The following is an 18729-nucleotide window of genomic DNA, read 5'->3' as shown; positions in this document are numbered from 1 at the left end:
TCATTCATTTTTCCATATAATGAAACAGTATGATATGAGAATGCATCAAACCTGGTATCTAAAAGGCCTGGTATCTTTAAAAAAAAAAAAAAGGCAACAAGAATCCATCTTTGACCAAAGAAGCCTCTGGGGAGAAGCTTTCCAGAGTTGGGGTGCCATGCCTAAACAGGCCGTATCACTGGTTCCTACCAGCCTTGCCTCTGAAGAAGTGCTTCAGGAGCTGTTTAAGAGATGGGTAGGTTCATATTTTCAATGATGTTGGACTAGTAATAGGCGGGAACCAGCACAGGATGAAGTATGTGGAAGAGGCTTGCCAAGGTTGGAACTGCAGTAGAAATAGAACACTGATTCTGTTTCAAAAACCACATGCAGATGTATATTAGACCCAAAAAATGGTTATATCCTAACTAGAAAGTTACCAAACGGCAAAGCAGCAGCTGCTGCCTTATTTAATACACATGTGAAAGCAGCCCCAGTGATGTAGCACCATCATTTCTAGGGTCAAAGTGTCAGCACACAAGTTAAGCACTCATGCATGTTTAGCAACAAGGCATGGTGTCTTGTCATAATAAGCATCAATATAAATAGCTATGAAATCCCCACCTCCTCTTGCTAAATAAGTTTTCCAGGTAGACAAGCCCAATAATAGCAATAGAAAACACTTATGTAAGTGAAAAGCCAGCAAGGGTGCGGTGCTATCCAGCATATGGTACTAAGTGACTATTCCTGCTGGACAGAAGCCATGGGTGTGTGCTTGGTGTTCTCTGAGAGCTAGGAGCTCATTACAAGCTTGCTTCCTTGAAACAAAGTTTTTGGACCTAGAGAAGGTAAGAGAGGTTGATGGGACTTGAGGGACATAATAGCAGTGTTCTAATTCCAGACACACAGTTTTTCTGCTATCACAGAGAGGGAATGGAAAGGAAAATAATCCCTTACAATAGGTCCATTCTTGAGAAGAAAACTATGTATCATGTGCCAAGGATGTGCCCTGAGGATTGAGGAGGCTTGTGTTAGTGGACAATTAGATCATTAGACACTGATAGCTGTAAGAGGCTGATATCTAGGGTTACCATGATGGCTTTCTGTGAAAATGCTACCTGTTCTACATGCTGGGCCAGCTAAAAGGCAAAGCTAAGGAGTCTCAATGTGGAAATGTGATGGTGGTGTAGAAGGAAGGGATTCTGATTTGTTAGGCACTGGGGAACATTTTGGGACAGGCTCTACAAAATAGAGCCAGACTACTGGTGCAAATCATAAAAATAGAAGGCAGAGCAGCTTTTTAAACTGAAACCTGGGGGAGAAATGACAGGAGCTGGAAAGCATCTGGTTAAATCATCCCTAGAGAATGAAGATGAAAATGTTTTCAATGGTCTTAATGGAAATGGGGAGGAAATAGACCATAAGCATATAGAGAAACATGACAGCAAATAAAAGAGGCTTAAGAACCATACCAGAAAATGCATGCATCAGGGACATCTGGGGAAGACCAGATGTATAGTGTTTCTATGCTAAAACTTTGAAGTCAAAATGGGAGAACGGAGGCAACCAGTAGGTTACATTCTTCTCTGAATATAAATTGTGCAGGTGTATGGAAGGAGGTACTACTCTGTATGTCAAAGAGGACACAGTATCAAGCAGGCTAGAAAGACTCTTCCACAAAAGCACTGTGGGTGACAGTATTGGTTATATAACTGCCAAGAACACTCTATTGTCCCCAGAGCAGAACATTCAGGGTGATCTTGAGATGGAACACAAAATCAGGAAGGCCTCTAGATGAGGAAGTGTTTTAATAATAAGTGATTTCAATTATTATTGAACAAGGCAAACAAACCCCTTTGAGGAACATATTGCCAGCAATAAGAAAGCCAACAAAACTTTATTGAAATGTTTTCAATAAAAATAAATTTAAAAATTTAAAAAATGTTTTAAATGTTGAAAAATTGTTTAAGTGTTTTAACCAGATACATAGGCTGTTGGACCATAGGCCTGATGACAGAGTTAAAGGAATACTAAAGGAGAATAATGACATTGCAGAGAAGCTGAATCAATTCATTTCTCTTCATTGAGCTGTACCTAAACTGATACTTAGAGCAAGGGAGTCTGAGGAACTGAGGCATAAGAAAATGAGGTTCTCAAACTTATTGACAAATTAAAGGTGAATAAATCACTAGTCCTAAAGAGCACCCATCTTATAATTCCTAAAGAATTGAGTATGAAATTGCTGATTTTCAAACAAAAAATATGTAGTATGTCCCTAATGAGCCTCTTTACCAGAGGACTGGAGAATGGCCAATGTAACACCAATTTTTAAAGGGTTTCAGAGATGATCTGGAAAATTACAGGATGGCTAGCTTAATGCCTGTTCCTCATAAACTGATGGAAGGCTTGTAAAAGATAACATTAGTAAGCGTATAGTAGGAGAAGCCCCACTGAAAAAGAATCAGCATGGCTTTGGTTGATGGTAGATTGTGTATCACTTATCTTTTTCAGTTCTTTGACAGCATCAGTGAACACATGAACAGGGGTGGTCCAATCACCACTGTTTACTTTGACCTTCAAAAGGATCTTGACAAGTCCCTCACCAAAGATACCTGAGCAAGTTTACAAAATCATGCATTGTGGGGGGGGGGGGCTCTTTTGAATAAGCAACTTGTTAAAGAACAAAAAACTGAGTGAAACAAATGGTAAATTCTCCCTTCTCTCTTACCCCATTTGTAATTCTCTCATGTCTCCCCAGTGCTTCAGTTAAAAGGAAAGGCTAGAATAAGCACACAATGCCTTTTGATTAGTAACATTAGAAGTTCTCCATCTGGAAGCTTCCCAGCTTTCCAAGAACTGCTGCCAAAGATTCTGCTTTTAACTGAACGTACCAGAAATTGAGCCTAGGACCTGTATTTGCAAAATGAATCCTCCGCTGCTAAGTTATGACCTTCTTACCTAACAGTGTGGCAATGTATCCAAGAAATTCTGCCTAGAATATTCTAGGATACACAAGACAAGATAAAAAATAAGTAACTAAGCTGGGCTGTGAATCAAGGAATGAGAAAGAAATAAAACACAGGAAGACAAGGTAGAGAGGACAACTTATTTATTAGATTTATATCCTGCCTTTTTCTGTTAAAGAACTCAAAGCAACTTACATCATTCTCCTCCTGCTGCTCTCAGTCTTATCCCTACAACAGGAACCCTGTGAAATAAGTTGTGCTGAGAGACAGACTGGTCCAAAGCCACCCAGTTGGCTCCACTGCCAAGCAGGGACTAGAACCCGAATCACCAGAGTCCCAGTCCCATGCTCTTAACTTCTACACCACACTAGCTCTCAGTTGCAGACCCTATAGCTGCATCATCTTCAGCAAGGATTCCCTCTTGGGAAGGTATATTTGGGCTTTCAGATATGGTTTCATGTTTTGTAGGCTCTGAGAATACCTTTATTGCAGACAGTGACTTGACTCCTGTTGTGACATCCAAGAGGATGAACTGATGCACTGTCTGTAGTTGTTCAAAAATGTCCCCAGTCTGATTAATTAAAATTAACTTGAATGTCCAGCTGCTTTAGCACTGCATAGCTAAAGGCTGGCAGTAGCTACTTGTGTGGCAAACTTGGGTTAGTTGCTAGAATCGCTTTCAAATAAAAGAAAATTCAGCTGAACACTTCAAGGAAACTTCAGCATACATCTTGAGCATATTCTTTGAGCCAGGGTTTTAAATAGTTTAGGTAGTGTGGCTTTAAGTTACGTTAGAGTCTCACCTATGATTAGATTTCTACCCCAGTTCCTGAAGGAGAATAACAAACACCATGCTCTGAACTGGTGCAGAAGGGGATCTCCTATCACTACTTTCTGCATCAAATGTAACATTAGTACATGAATTCAAATGGCCAGCACTTAAGCGTTTATTTTATATACATACAATAACTCTTCTGACTTACGATTATATATTTACAATCATTAATCCTGGGAGTGGGACTGAGAACATAACCTCCGGTTTTGTAATTGTGTACTCAACGTAAAGGGTAGACAGAACACAGATCAAGTTTTCTGACTCCGAAGTTGACACGAAGGTTCCCCGGCCCCTCTCCCAAGTTTAACTGCTGCGGCTGGCGGGGGGGGGAGTTGGGGATGGGGAAAAACCTGGAGTAGATTTTTAAAGGAAAAGATCTGCGAGTTTTGGTTCTGGACTGATCACAAACGCTTGGGCCAGGCACGTGCCTAGCAGGCACCCCATTCCTTGATCCGTCATTCGCGGCCACCCAGCTAAGCCACTATTTTGCTCCTGGCTCCTGTCGCTGGATCTCAGGGTTCTAACAGAAGAATGAAGTAGATCCCACAAGCCTACCTCAGCTGTACCACTATGGGTTCGCACTTGTTTTAAGGGCGCAGGCCGCTACCACTGCGTTACAGGCGTTCTCCTCCCCTACTTTAGTTCTGCACGACTCAAGCTGCCTTCAGGAACTTGTAAACTGTACTCGCTGGCGGTTTGAAGGCTGCTATTAATGTAGGAACGCAGCACTGCGGCAGGTTAGCCATATCCTTCCGCCTGGCAAATCTCCTTACAGAATTCTTTGGTGCGTGATTGATTTTTTCCCCGTGGTGGACGCCGGGCCGTGTTCGCTTCCGCTGCCCTTCTTCCATCCTCCGCTCTTTCCCCTTCTTCCTTTTCCTCCTTCCCTCAGGCAGGAGGCGGTATAGCCCGGCAGAGCCGGAGGGCGGGGGAGAGACGCCATTGCGTTGCTATGAGGTGACTCCCGCCCTTCATGCTCTCCTCCCTCGCGGGGACTGGCTCGACTCGTCGGCGGGCTCCGTGGCCCCAGCGTCGGCGGCGCTTGGATTCTTCGCCGGCGACGGGGCTGCGCCCGGCGGCTCACGCGCTCCGTGGTGGCGATGATGCTGGTGGGGGGCGGGGAGGCGCCTGGGAGAAGATGAAGGCGGCGCGCCGCGGCAAACAGCGGCCGCTGCGGTGAGGCGCAGGCAAGGACGAGAAGGGCAGCCCACAGGCTTTTCCTTGCAGAGGGGATGGCTCACGCCGGGGCTGCGGGGAGCGACGAGCCCGTGCCGGGCACCTCCGGCCGCGGAGACGACGGGGGATCCGACGGGCCGGGCCAGGCGGCGCTGCGGAACGCCCTGTCGCTGGAGGAGATCCTGAAGCTCTACAACCAGCCCATCAACGAGGAGCAGGCGTGGGCCGTGTGCTACCAGTGCTGCGGGTCCCTCCGTGCCCAAGGCCGCCGCGGAGAGTCCTCAAAGCGCAGGGTGGAGAGCCCCGCCGACATCCGTATCTGGAGGGACGGAGCTGTCACCTTGGACGCCGGCGGCGGCAGCAGCAGCAGCGCTCGGAGCTCTCCGAGAGCAGGTAGAATGAGCGTCGCAGGGCAGCCGGCCGGCTCTCCTCAGCCGGTTTTCCAGGGAAGTTCAGCCCGGTCCTGGTGGCAGTTCCTTCTTCGGCTGTTTTCGACCGTGGCATTTGCTTTCAGTGGGAACTGATATGCCCCTAACAACGCCCCTCCTCCCATTCCCATCCCGCAAGCCATCATCTCCTGCTCTTGGGTGCCGGAGGTTGCGCATCTCCAGTAATGCAATGCAGAGGGGAGGAATCTTTTCCATGGCTTGCCTTCCACTATCTGTTCTCTATGTTTCTGTGAACATGGGCTGCAGCCTCGTGCCTCCGGGTGACGATACTTCTCCCAGCTCGCCACCCCATGCACAGTACAAAAACGCTTCTGTTTGCCTTGTTTATGCACCCTCTCTCTCAGCTACTCCATTTATATGAAGAGTTCGCTGTTTAGCATTTCTTTCTCCTTCCCCGCTTCTGTAGAAAATAGCATTTCTGTCCTGGTTTGAAATATAGAAGTCTCATCATTTCAACAAAAATCTTTCCTGCTGTTCATAGTGCATCATGGTTGACACCTAGGTAAGCAGTTCTGAGTAGGAAGGGTGGCTTAATTAACTTGAGCAGCTGTCTTGGTTTGTGTAGGAGAGGTTTCATTTTTGGATTAGGGAACCTAAGAAAAACACCTTGCTGTTGCATTTCCATTCATAATAAGCAACATAGTTATATTGACAGTGTCAAATGGATGGAGGAAGTATGTCTGTATTTACCAGAATTGCTCTGACTCCATCTAAGCCAGAATTTTCTGTTTCTGGTTGAAGAAACCCTGTAGAGAAGAAAATGATGCAAAGCTGCTCATGTAGGTCAGCATCATGATGGGGGAGGGAACTGCAAAGCAAAACAAAGAGAGCAGCTGTCAGAGCCCAGGCATGCTGTTAGCAGTAGGTTTTAATGTCTGTTGGCTTTGTGCCTTTGTTTTGCGTGTTTTCCAAATCCAAAACAAGTCAGACTGCTATCCTAAACCAAGTTATTTGACAGTGAATTATGTCAGTATCAGTGGAACTTAAAGTGGCTCTACTGCAGTCACACGGTACTTGCAAGAGTCATTTGTAGAAAACAAGCAGGTGAAAATACATACTCTAATGTGTATATTAATTTTTTTAACAATCTTCAATAAAGGGGGATGTCAAACCAAACATATAATAGAAACAGGAATAAAATGTGAGTTTCTTTTCCTTGGAAGTGAGTACTTTTTACAATAAGTTAGATTCAGCACTTATATATAATATGCACTTTATGTTATATGATATGTAATACCATGTCACGTTAGTGTTGCATATGTTGGCATGCATCTTCAGATCTCTCTCATTATACTAGAAAAAGGAAGTCAGCATCCTAAACTACTTTTCAGAGTCATCTCATCAACTCCTTCTGGCAGTAAATAGATTATGCTTGTCATTTTACTTGTATAATCAACTAAGCATTACATATGAAAAGTGATACATCAGGGATGCTTATTTTGCTGTGGATTATAAGTGGACAAAATAAAACAAGTAATATTAAAATTTAAAATGGGAGTAATTGTATTTAAGGCTTTAGGATATGGTATAAAATTTATTCTATGGTTATAGGAAGAACAATAGGGGGATTTGCTGTAGTGATTAATATCTACTTTGTTTTCAGTATTTGGCTCCCCACAATTTTTTTCACAAGCCAGTGATGAATGGACTTCCTTTCCTATATGGGCTTCTTTGCCATTAACTGACTGGGGAATAGAAGGATGTTTGAGTATGGACAAAGTAGTTTTACAACAGTATTTAGTTATGGCATGAAATATCTGTGATTAGAGCACAGAGCTTTCAGGACATAGAATGCAACTCAGACAATTTTTTACCCAACAAATTGAGTAACATGTAAAGGGAAAATATGACTGGACATTTGTAGACTTTTTTTTTTGGTAAAACTTTTTATTCAGCCTAAGAGCATTCTATATTTAGAAACTCATAGTGCTAGCCATGAGTTATGATATGAAGATATTTTTCTTAGTCTCTTCATTTAGCTAGGTTCAAAACACTTATTAGCAAAATGTAAGAGAGTAGGACATGCTATCCATTTTACTACAAGTGCATCTCTGTGGAAGAACTTTGGTTTTTTGGCAGTCATTGGATGTCTTCAAGAAAGAGGGAATGCTCAGACTCAATAGTGTCTTGCTACCAAGTAGCACAGCTTTTTGATGCTAATTATACTGAGGGAAGTTTTTTTTAAATGTACAGGAAGAGTTTAGAACTCTAGCCAAAGTTATACCAGAACAGTCACCTGTCCACCTAGCAAACTGAATAATTTATCAGCATTAACAAGATGACTTTTTCTACTTCTTATAACAAGCCATATCCTTTTTGACAGACATATCCAGAAGGGGACAAGATGGGATGGCATCCAGGTTAAAAGCAAAATCTATAAGAAAGTAACAAATGAAGCCAGCAGGTTAACTTGTGCAGCTATTTTCCCAATAACTTTTTCAAAGCCAGACTCCAAAAAGCAGCTTTTGAAAGAAAGCTGGTCCTGTAGCGGTTAGAAATACCTTTCACTGTTAAAACTAATCTGTCTCTTTCCTACATGATTAGGACTACTCTATGTTAAACACATAGATGTGCTGCCAGTGAGAGCTTTTACCCTCCATGTAATGCCGCATTAGTGAACTTAGACATGACTTTCACTATTATTTGGTGTTAGCCCAGTCACACTTTACATTGCTGTAACATGTATGTAAAATGTTGTAATGTACAGAGATAAGGGTATACTGAACTGGCTTTGGTTAATGATCTGGGTAGATAATCTCTCTGATGATGTGGTGTAAAATAGTATTCATCATTGTATGCTGTTTCTATCCTTACTAAGTCCTTCAAAATATTTCTGCATCACTGAGAAAGAAAAAAGATATTCTGATTATTTTCTTTGAACTAATCCATTAGTATCAACTAGTTTAATGAATGGCACATGCTATTTAAAGGCAACAATAATGTTTAAAATTTACAGTGAAATACTGTAAGCATAGACATTTTGCATATACCCATTAAAATCAATACTCAAAATAAGATCTCTGAGGTTAGTATTTTAAGGTATAATCCTATATAAATTTAGACAGAAAAAAAAAACCTACAGCCCCCAGCATGCTCTAGCCAGGATCTCTGTGGAGAAGCAACAGTGTGGATACAGGAGCATTATTTGTACCATGAAGTTCCTCCAGTTCCATTAACAGGTTGGTTTTGTGGTATATGAAGAGGTTCCTCTCCATCCAGAACAACTAGTCACCTGCAGTTGCAGTTGTGTTAGCACCATTGTTAGTAAAAAAAAGAGAAAAATATTAACTCTTGGGTATTTTAAATTATTCTCAAAAAATTATGTTTTGATAGTGAACATTCACTGGGTGACTGAGCCAGCCACAGACTGCCACCTAACCACCACAGGGCAGTTACAAGGATAAAATTGGGAGAAGAGATTATGTAAACCACCTTGAAAGGGAAAAAAAGAAGTGGGATATAAATATAATAAATATAGGAATAAATTGGACCTTGAGCATGAAGGTCCAATTCAGTACTCTTTATATTCACTCTATTTAAGAATCTATCTCCATTTCTAACTAACTTAGAACCTCCAGCTTCCATAATGCCTGGACTTCATGAAGATAAAGAGGTTGTATTCAATAGTATCTTTATGCAGTGGAACAGAAAAAAAATGGAAGATCAAATTCCCAGTTGTTTTTAGCATTCCTGTTCTCCCAAACTATCTTCTTATTTACTTCTATCCAATGTTTTATCTGGCTCCACTGTTGATTTAAACATGCAGTTTTCAGACTGGTGATTTTGTAGTGGGCATTATTTTCTGTACTTTATACTTTATGTCTGAAATATATCAGAAACCAATTAATGTATGTTTCCAGTTAATGCATGACTTCAGTTTGGGGAGGAACCATGGAAATTAATATGAATGAAGGTGGAAAGTGGAATAGGAAGTATTCTTTTTGAATACTTCTGTTGAAATTGACTCATACATTTGTATGACTTTTACTATTAAATCTTCAGTTTCTGCGAAGCAGAATGTCAAGCACACAATGTCATAACTTCCTGAAAATTGGGAGAAGTAAAAGTTAAGTTAGAAAGGTAGTACTTTGAAAAACGTAACAAGCAAAATGTCACTTTAAAACATTTTTACTTCTGGCGTATGTCTACAAACCTGCTTATTATAAAGATGGTCTCTTTAACATAAAGAACAAACACTTCCCATCTACCTAATTGTACTGAGCTTTGTAGCTCCTATGTTCTCCTTTTTTCTGTTCGTCAGCTAGTGATAAGCATATGAATTGCTCCTTCTTACTCTCTTTTAGCATTATGCATCACTTAGTGTATAATCCCATGTTTGCTAGATGCTATCTAGATAGCCATAGGAAAATTTGGTGTTCTAGTTCCAACCTAAATAAAGCTTGGAGCTGGCTCTGAATTTGGAATGTCCAGCTTCACACCCAGTGTGGCATTTTCAGCATCAGATGTAATGCTGAAATTGCATGTGTGATTTAGGAGCTGACGCTAGAAGGGGGAATTCCAGGAAAGTGGAAGAGGAATGAGGTTCCACTGTGACTCAAGGAGTCCCAGTGGCGTCTCAGCCTTTTTTCCTTGTGAGCAAGGATAAATAATTTAGTCAAAATTGCTGTCTAAGTGTTTTGAGAATGAAGGAAGCACAGAGGCAGTCCTTGCCTTCATGATCCCCCTACCTTCCATACAGTGCCCATAATTCTCTGACTTTGAAAGGTTAGAGGCAGCTACTTTGGATGGTGTTTTTTGTGCATGAAGCAGCTAACTTATCTCAAAAGTTCGTAGCCTGACATATCTCAAAAGGGTCCTGGGAAGAAGACAGCTTGCTTTCTCTTCAGATTTTATACGTCTTTGGTTCTTTTCTGAATAATTTCCTTAGAGAGAGATACTTTTGAATGCTGAACTTTTTTAATGTTCTGCTACAGTGGGGAAAGAAGAAAGGATGGTTGTGATGAAAAGAAAAAAGTTGTCGCATTATTCTGAACTCTTTGTTTTGAACAAAAATTTAATGATTAATGATTAACAAGTGAGGAGAGGAGTTGTCTACAAGGATGGCAGTTACAGGGATTACAGAGATAAGTGGCTGTAGCCTGGGAAGAGGAAGATGTAATGAAGTCTACTTGCCCAGCTCTAAGCTTAGGAGGGGGAGCAGGAGTTAGATGCTGAGCATGCACAAAGTACTAAACTTCACCACCTTGGGATGACTGGGTTCAAACAATGCAGGAACCCACATTCCAAGGTTGAGTATGGGTTGAGTGGATCATCGCTGAACTGTGGGTTGTTGGTGAAGCAAGGATTATACTGTTGGAACGCAACAGTGACAACAAACTGTGATTTGTTCATCATGAACAACTCATTAAGAGAATCCATGGCTTGTTGCTGGGTTGCATGCTTTTGTTGTTTGCCTGGTTTCAGATGATAAATTAACCCATGTTTCAGTAAGACCATGACAACGCACACTCAAGGATGTTTGCCAGATCCCAATCAGTGTAACATGAAAAATTTTCTATACTTTTTCTAAACATGGCACTAGGAAAGGCTTTGTAGAAAATGCTTGGTTTAGAAATTCAGAATGGCATCAGTTAGTAGCACATTATACCTCTGAAACAAAGATCCTGCATTGTTTGGTTTGGTTATCCACCAATTTGTGGATACCTTTTTACACTTCATTTTAACTAATGCTTCTGCTGATACATAATTCTTTAAAAGCAGAATAGAGTGAAATACTGACCACAGTAATTTGTCAATCAAATTATTTGCCTCTTTTCACTGATACCCTGATTTCTGGGTTCTCTATTTAAGTAACTATATGTGTAGAGAAAGGAGGAGGTATAATCCTGTTTATATTCCATTGGCTGATTTGGTATAAGGCACTTGCATATTTTTTTTTCCTTCTCTCAGTGAGTCTGGCAAAGCATCGTTAATTAATCTCACATTTTAAAAAAGTCAGACTAGGAGTGGGATAAACCTTCTGTACATAGCCTTTTTCTCCACTAAATTCTTACCTAGAAGAGCCTCCATAGGTACCTATGTGGACAGAATTTAGGGGTGAATTATCTCAGTGGGAAGGTTTAAATGACTACCCAGCTGCAGGCAGAGAGGCCCTGCACTTACTTCAAGTTAAAAGAAAAGTAGAGCATCAGCTGTATACTTTATATTTAATGCAGTGTGTAATTTAGCTTTTAAACAATGAGGGTTAACCTGCAACTTTGCTTTTCTTAAGAGGCTCACTCTTTTGGTGGAGTAGTAAATGTATTTCATGGAATAGGCAATTAAATATGTTTCAGGTTTCACTGGAGGACAGTTACAACATAAGACTTTTCAAAAGCTTATAGTAATTTTCTTGTGACTGAAGCTTTGCCATTAACAGCAAATGTACAACCAGGGCCATCATCATTGCTCCTTCCAGTCTACAGCTGGAAGAAGTGCCATGCAGCAGATGTTATCATTTTTATAGGCATCTTAGATTTCCTTAAGGAAAAGGCAGAAATCCAGACCACTTACTTCACTTGTCTCAAGTTAGAAGAGTGGTAGGTGGTACTGGAGATAAATGGAGATGGAGGAATTTCAAATGGAAATTTTTACGTTTCTGAGCTGCATTGCAACCCCATACAAGCTTTCCTCAGACCCTTCTGCCTTCATTTTGGATTCACAGGAATTCCTGACAGTTGTAACTCTGCAGGAATGAAAATGTCAGCCTTGAGTGAGTGTCTCAAGCAGTAGGTAGAACCTTCATATCTTCTCTATCCAGAGTCAAATGTTCCTTATTCTAAACAATTACTTAGAAACATAGAAACAGAGCAAGTCAGAAGGGGTCTCCCAGACCATCTAGTCTGTCCCCCAGCTCCAGCCAGCTTCGCTCATGACATGCCTACCATCTGCATGTCCAGCCTGCCCTTGAACACGCTCATCGATGGGGCTTCAACCACCTCCCGTGGAAGTCCATTCTACATGCTAGGGGCCCTAACTGTCAGGAAGTACTTCCTGGCATCCAGATTGAACCTTGGTTTAACCTCGAACCTATTTACAATCTAATTATGAACATTTTTCCTAGCACCAGTGAATTTAATGGGTTATACTAATTAGGAAGTATGTGCAGGTTTTAGCCTTAGGAACCTAAAAGTACAAAGAAGTGGATGTAGTCAGAGTATGTTCAGTTCATATCCCAGTTGTAATTTTCAAGCCACATCTATGGCTGTGTGTGTTTTTACATGTGTGTGTGCACACACACATACCTAGGTACAGGTTGCCTTTATGACTGATAATTAGGTGATTCCTTTGGCATAGTATAGTGAGTATCTATGGAAGATGCCACTGAGATTGTCTAATTTTGTTTTTGAGTTGATCTTTTTAAAGTGACAATAACATGTGTATATATTTAATTTCAGGTAAATCAGAGCATTCACGCTGTCGAGAAACAGAGGTAAGAAGAATTTTTAAGTGTTACTTTTTATATTGTACACCCAGTAAAACCTAAGGCATTTTCCCATGGTTTTTCTAGAAGCTTCTGTTAAGTGTCATCTGCCTACAATTACAGCATTGCCACAGAGCAGAGAGAAGAGAGATCTTTTTTTTTTAAACACACAGCTTCTGAATAAAAGAGATAAAAAGCTAGAATGTAAGAAGAGCCCTGCTGAATCAAACGAAAGGTCAGTTCAGGCAGTAGGGCCTTCAGTCTTGCATGGCTAAGCACGGAAAGACCTTCTAAAATAATTTTGGCTGAAGCCACAAAAATCATACAATTTTCATATATATCACAACCCACTTTACAATCAATGGATATGTGCCAGTTAGTATTATTGTATTGTAGAGGAAATGTGGTTGTTTTAATGACAACTTTGCTTAGATCCTCAATTCTTCCATATCACAAAGAATCAATATTCTTCCAGGAATCTTGTTTGTCTACTTGTCACAGCCATACAGCCCTCCACATAAACCACAGTATCTGGTGGTGGGGCTAGTGCAGGGTCAAGAGACTTTGATATGAAAAAAGATAAAGCAAGTTATTAAAGCAAGTATTATGTTTTTTCTTTTAAAATACTGCATAAATATTGTTGAGAATTGATTAATTTAGTAAGCTCTACTGCCCTGGTTAGACTGCTACACATTGTTCTGTTCCTATAGCTTAATTCAAGCAACAGCACTGTTTTGACTCTATCATATCATTTGAGTGTTCTGATATTGGTTATATTTGGGGAAATAAAGTGCAGTATACACACAGTTATATTCTTTTAATTCTGAAGTCCAGGATACGTTTTATTTTGTATGTATTCTTTTGTATTTGTATGTATAGGAATGGGTGTAGTGTAGGAAAAAAAGCTTTTATCTTTGCAGTGTGATGTACCTAAATGCAGCATTACTGTGTAGGAGACAAAGTTGAACTGCAGTGTTTTTGGTTTGTCTCCAAAAGATTTCTTCATTTTGTAGACCCCAAATACCTATTGACTAAATAAATAATAACTAACAGAGTGTGCTGATTTCAGTTTACAAATTGTGGAGATTCTTAAGAAAGATATGGGTAAGGAATCCACCATCACAACAGCTCTTTCTCCTTTCTAAATTACCCCCTCTTGCATTGCCTGCCTACTAATTTCATAGTTTTGAACTTTTTATAGAACAATCAAGATGCTCCACATATGCAAGTGGTGTACAGTTTATAATTTTCAAGTTAAATATTGGGAAAGGTAAACTTGGTAGAGAGCAAAATTTGCCTAGAGACAGCATTTAAATATGTTTAAATACAGAAATTATATACATTTCAATATATGTCCCCATTAGGTTGATATGACTGGAAATAGATGCCTGTACTTTTTGACAATAGCCATCAGTTGTATTTATTTGGTTTGGGAAAAAACTGAGAATATTTATTTGACATTTTAAGCATTAGTATTATCTATTGCAACTCCTGCCATTTGACATGTATAAAATCCAACATACCCTCTTATTTAAAAGAAAGAAAATATGGCATGTAAGTGGAATAGAAACACTATTTTATATTGTTTTATACAGCAAAATAAGTCCCAGTGCTATCAAAACTGGTGGCTTCGACCAAAGATACAGATAGTTCAAATTAATATGCAGTCTTCATTTTTCTTCAGCTTCATAATTCCTGGCCATGTGTACCATACTATCTGATTATTTTTCCAGTTTTCTCCCTTTCTATAGCCTTTCCTCTTATCTCTCTGGATTATGTCTTTTTAGCCTTAGCCTTTTGGTCCTTATCTGTCATTTGTGGGCCATTGTTTTTTTTTGTCTCCACTGTGTGCCTAGCCCTTTTTTGCAAACATAGCAAAAACATAGCAAATAGAATGCCTTATAATTCAGAATGAGTTTTGGTTATATTCCAGTGTCTACTTCATGGAGTCTTACTATGTTCCATGAGATGCTATTTTGTGTCCAGCTCTGGTTGGTAGACCTTAGCATTTTAGGAAAAACAAAAATATGATCTTGTAAGCCTGAAACTTGACTGGGAAGAAAATATTTGGATTAAACATGCATAGGATTGTGTTGTGGACTGACTTGCAAGCCTAATAGATGTATTTAAATCATCCATGGTTAGCTGTCTTATAGAATAATAAAACCGAAAGACATTCAGATTTCCATATTATCATTTGCTACAGATAATTGAGTCTGCATGTTGTTTTTTTTTTGTTTCCAGGAGTGGTTCCTTATTTAGTAATAGCATTTAGCATCTAAAGAAAAGAATGGATTTATGGAAAGCCCATTAATAATGTAAACTGAAGTTTTTAAAAAGTAATCTAAATATGTATAATCACTAATGTGAACATTTCAATTCATTGACCATAGCAGTATGCAATCAAGTTTGATTTTTTTCAGCATAAATATTTTGCTTGGTGTTTGAAAAGATGCAGTACATGATATGGCAAATAAAAGAGGTAGTCAAAATACACTTGAAAAGCATAGCTGAAGCATCTGAGCAGAATGTCCCACCATAATTTCCAATTTTCAAACTATTTAACAAGGTTAAATATAAAGCTATTTACTATATAGTATGGCTTGGGTCGTAGTTTCATGTTTGTTGTTATGCTCAGAAATCCTTAGGCACAGTAGACTTAACTTTCTCTAGAAAAAGTGCAGGAACAAAACTTTGTTGAAATAGTATTTAAAGAACTGTAAGTAAAAAAGTAAAAAGAAAAAACACTGTGAACTAAAAAACAGCTATAGCTGAAGATATTCTCCACTGAATGTAGGAATAAAGTAGTGAACATAGCTTAAGAAGAATGTATATTCAGACAAAGGTTTTTCCAAAGAAAAATAGAAAATCAAAAGAGAGATTTCATTGCACAAAAAATGTAATTTTTGTTGATATGATAAATGCTGATCATCTTTCAGTAACACTAGTAGGATCCTATTTCACACATTAATGGTGAAAACACAATATAATATGTACTATTTTGTATATATGCAAAATGATTGCATGTATACTTCTGATCTTGGAATTTGAAAACAAGTGATGGCAAAGAACAGCTGAATGTAGTGGGCAGGGTTATTGAGACAGTGGTGGGAGAAGTAATGGAACTTGCAAGAGGTACAGTGGTCATCTGCATCGCTGCTGCATCCCTTTTGTACCTGAATCCACTTGATCTGAACCACACCAAGGTAAACAGTAAGGGGAATTTCTCATGTATGAAGTTGTTGCTATGTTCCATCAAGTCATTTCTGACTTCTGACTATGAATAATACCCTCCAAAATATCTTGATCAACTACTATTATTACTTCTACCAAATGTATGACTCCATTGATTAATACTTAATTAAAATTCACAATCATTACATAAAACTGCTTTAACATGGATATCAAGTAAATGATAATCTACCTTATAGCATATCTACAAATCCACCAACAAATTAAAATAATGATTCAAATTATTGATTGTTATTAATATTTTTGAAATTCATTCTTTTCCTCTTACCAGGGCTGTGGTGAAATGCTTCTCTTAATATGCTAGTGCTTGGGCAAACTAATGATAAATGCTGCTTAAGAAATTCTCCTTACCTGAATTTCTTGTAAAAAAAAAAAAAAAGCCATGACTGTTTGTTTCCTGTAGCATTCTGAGTTAATATGCAGCCAATTGCAGGGGCTGTAAAGATAACAGAATGTGGAGTTCTCCTCCCATTAGTCTTCAGTTTAATTAGAGCAGTCAGCTGCTTATCTTCAGTAATCATGAAGTGTTACACTTTCAGCTTCATCTGGCAAAGAGATTATTCATCTGTCTGACTTGCTAGGCACCCATTCATCCTTTTGCTTACTGTGATTGCTATGCTTACTGCTCAGATACCATCTTTCCTAGGGATATTGGGGATAAAGTGACAGACTGGATTAATGGAAGGAACAGCCAACTGGTGGTTAAAATCCATGATTATACTTTAAAATAGAGTTGATTGCTAGTCTCATCAGTTTGAATTTCATGAACTTAAATGCCCTTACCTTGCCCATCCTAAGTTGTAAGAGTGACATTTATATTTTACTGGAAACCCTACAATATTTAATGGTTTGTATGCAATATAACAAAACATTTAGAATCCAATCACACATTTTATATCAAGAAGGGTGTTGCATATGGTCTCTGATACTGCTATTTTATTGCCAGTTCTTGCAATATTAGGACTCTTCTGAATTTTAATTTGCATGAATACTGTATTACAATGCCACATGAAAATATTTTATATTATTAATGCATTAACAATATAATATTGCATGTAGTAAAATCATGCTATAGAGAAAATAATAGAAAATAGAATATATTTCTGACGTTATGATAGTGAGGGTGGGGAAAGCTGAAAATATGAGCAACGAATTGTTGAAAGATATAGCAATATAATAGTTTGATTAGACTCTAATACCTATTTCCTGGTGAATAAGCACTATTTCATTCAATAGAATTTCTGAGTAAATATTTATAGGATTTCACCACTGAAATAAGACTAGCAGTCTGTTAGTAAAAGTGCTGTAAAAGTGTTAGTAAAAGTGCTGTGGATTTCCTTTCCTACAATGATACTGTACTGTAGTATCCTGAGTATCTAGTCATTAGCATGCCAAACATATCTGTGGCTTGCTGAGGTACATTGGGAGTTGTAGGACTATTTTAGGCAGAAATAAGCACAAGACTTCACTATTAGTTATATAATATATATTATAGTATTTTTTGCATCCATAGTTGTAAAACAATTACATTTGGTGTATGCAACATGGCGAAAAGTGTTTCATATGTTTGCATGAACCAAGACATAATATGCAATGCTTGTTCTCTCAATTATACCGAATTACAATTTGGTCTCTCACTTGATTTAAAACAATGTAATAACATCATGTTAGAGTATTAAGCACAATCCATGGCAGCATTAAAGATGTTTCTAGCTGATCACGACACAGAGCAAAAGAGTCATGCAGTTAAATTATATAATGGATTGAAAACACAACTTTATTAATGAAGACTGTACGAATCATTAAAGCTTGCTTTATAAATGTAGATTTTTAAAAACAGTCGAACACTGATGCATGGGATGAATTATCGATGAAGGCAATGTTTGTTTGTTTGTTTGTTTTACTTTAGGACAAGCAGTCGTTAGTGCAACTCCTAGATAAGTGGCTATAGGTCTATAACCCAACTCTGCTTTTGTAACAAGTTCTGTGATATTTTGATTATAAGGCTTATTAGAACATACTTGGGGAACCTTTCAAAGGCTTCTGTTTAACTATTGCTATTTTTCAGAGTATTTACATAATATCACCTCTTCCTTTCTCCCACCACAACCCATGTTTGGGTATGCTTCTTAAGTCACTATTGAGTAATGAAATCCAACCTAAGTATGTGCTACCGAAAGCATATGCTTTTTTTTTTTTTTTTGCCACATGTGATTTCTGGTATCTTTTGATTGCCTTGCTGCGAGCTGAATTTTAGATTGCAAATTCTCAAGGCAGGAACCTGTATCTTTTGTGATTTTGTGAAGCAGCATACCCATTGATAACTCTAAAGGAATTGTAATCATTATCCCAACCCCATGGTGCAGTCTGACCCCATCTCAGGAACAGATGAAGCTGCTCTGTTTTCAAAACCTGACAACAGTGCCAGGTATTTGATATTTTAGGCTTATGCAGCTGCCACCTACCAGTACAGTGGTACCTCGGTTCATGAACTTAATTCGTTCCACGATTCTGGTTGCGAACCAGATTGGTCACAGACCTAGTCAAATATCCCCATAAGGTTCAATGTAAATAAGGTTAATCCGTTCTGAACCATAACTTTATGTTATACATAAAGGACAGCATATAAAAGTTTTAAATAAATAAATA

General features: G+C 38.8%; 1 protein-coding gene across 3 annotated transcripts in view; it reads left to right on the top strand.

Annotated features, from left to right (window-relative positions):
• Positions 1–3523: 3523 nt before the first annotated feature.
• The window catches only part of SPIRE1 (spire type actin nucleation factor 1), an 83944-nt gene continuing 68738 nt past the window's right edge, over positions 3524–18729 (top strand). For all 3 annotated transcript variants that reach the window (XM_044426580.1, XM_044426579.1, XM_044426581.1), the window contains exons 1-2: positions 3524–5349; positions 12803–12837. In XM_044426580.1, the coding sequence (XP_044282515.1) occupies positions 5013–5349; positions 12803–12837 (372 nt within the window). In that variant the 5' untranslated portion in view covers positions 3524–5012. The remainder of the gene's footprint in view (positions 5350–12802; positions 12838–18729) is intronic.

Source organism: Varanus komodoensis, unplaced genomic scaffold (genome assembly GCF_004798865.1).
Source record: "Varanus komodoensis strain SLA01 unplaced genomic scaffold, ASM479886v1 scaffold17, whole genome shotgun sequence".
Classification (NCBI taxonomy): Eukaryota; Metazoa; Chordata; class Lepidosauria; order Squamata; family Varanidae; genus Varanus; species Varanus komodoensis.
Note: the sequence above shows the minus strand (reverse complement) of the source record. Positions and strands in the feature narration are given on the sequence as shown.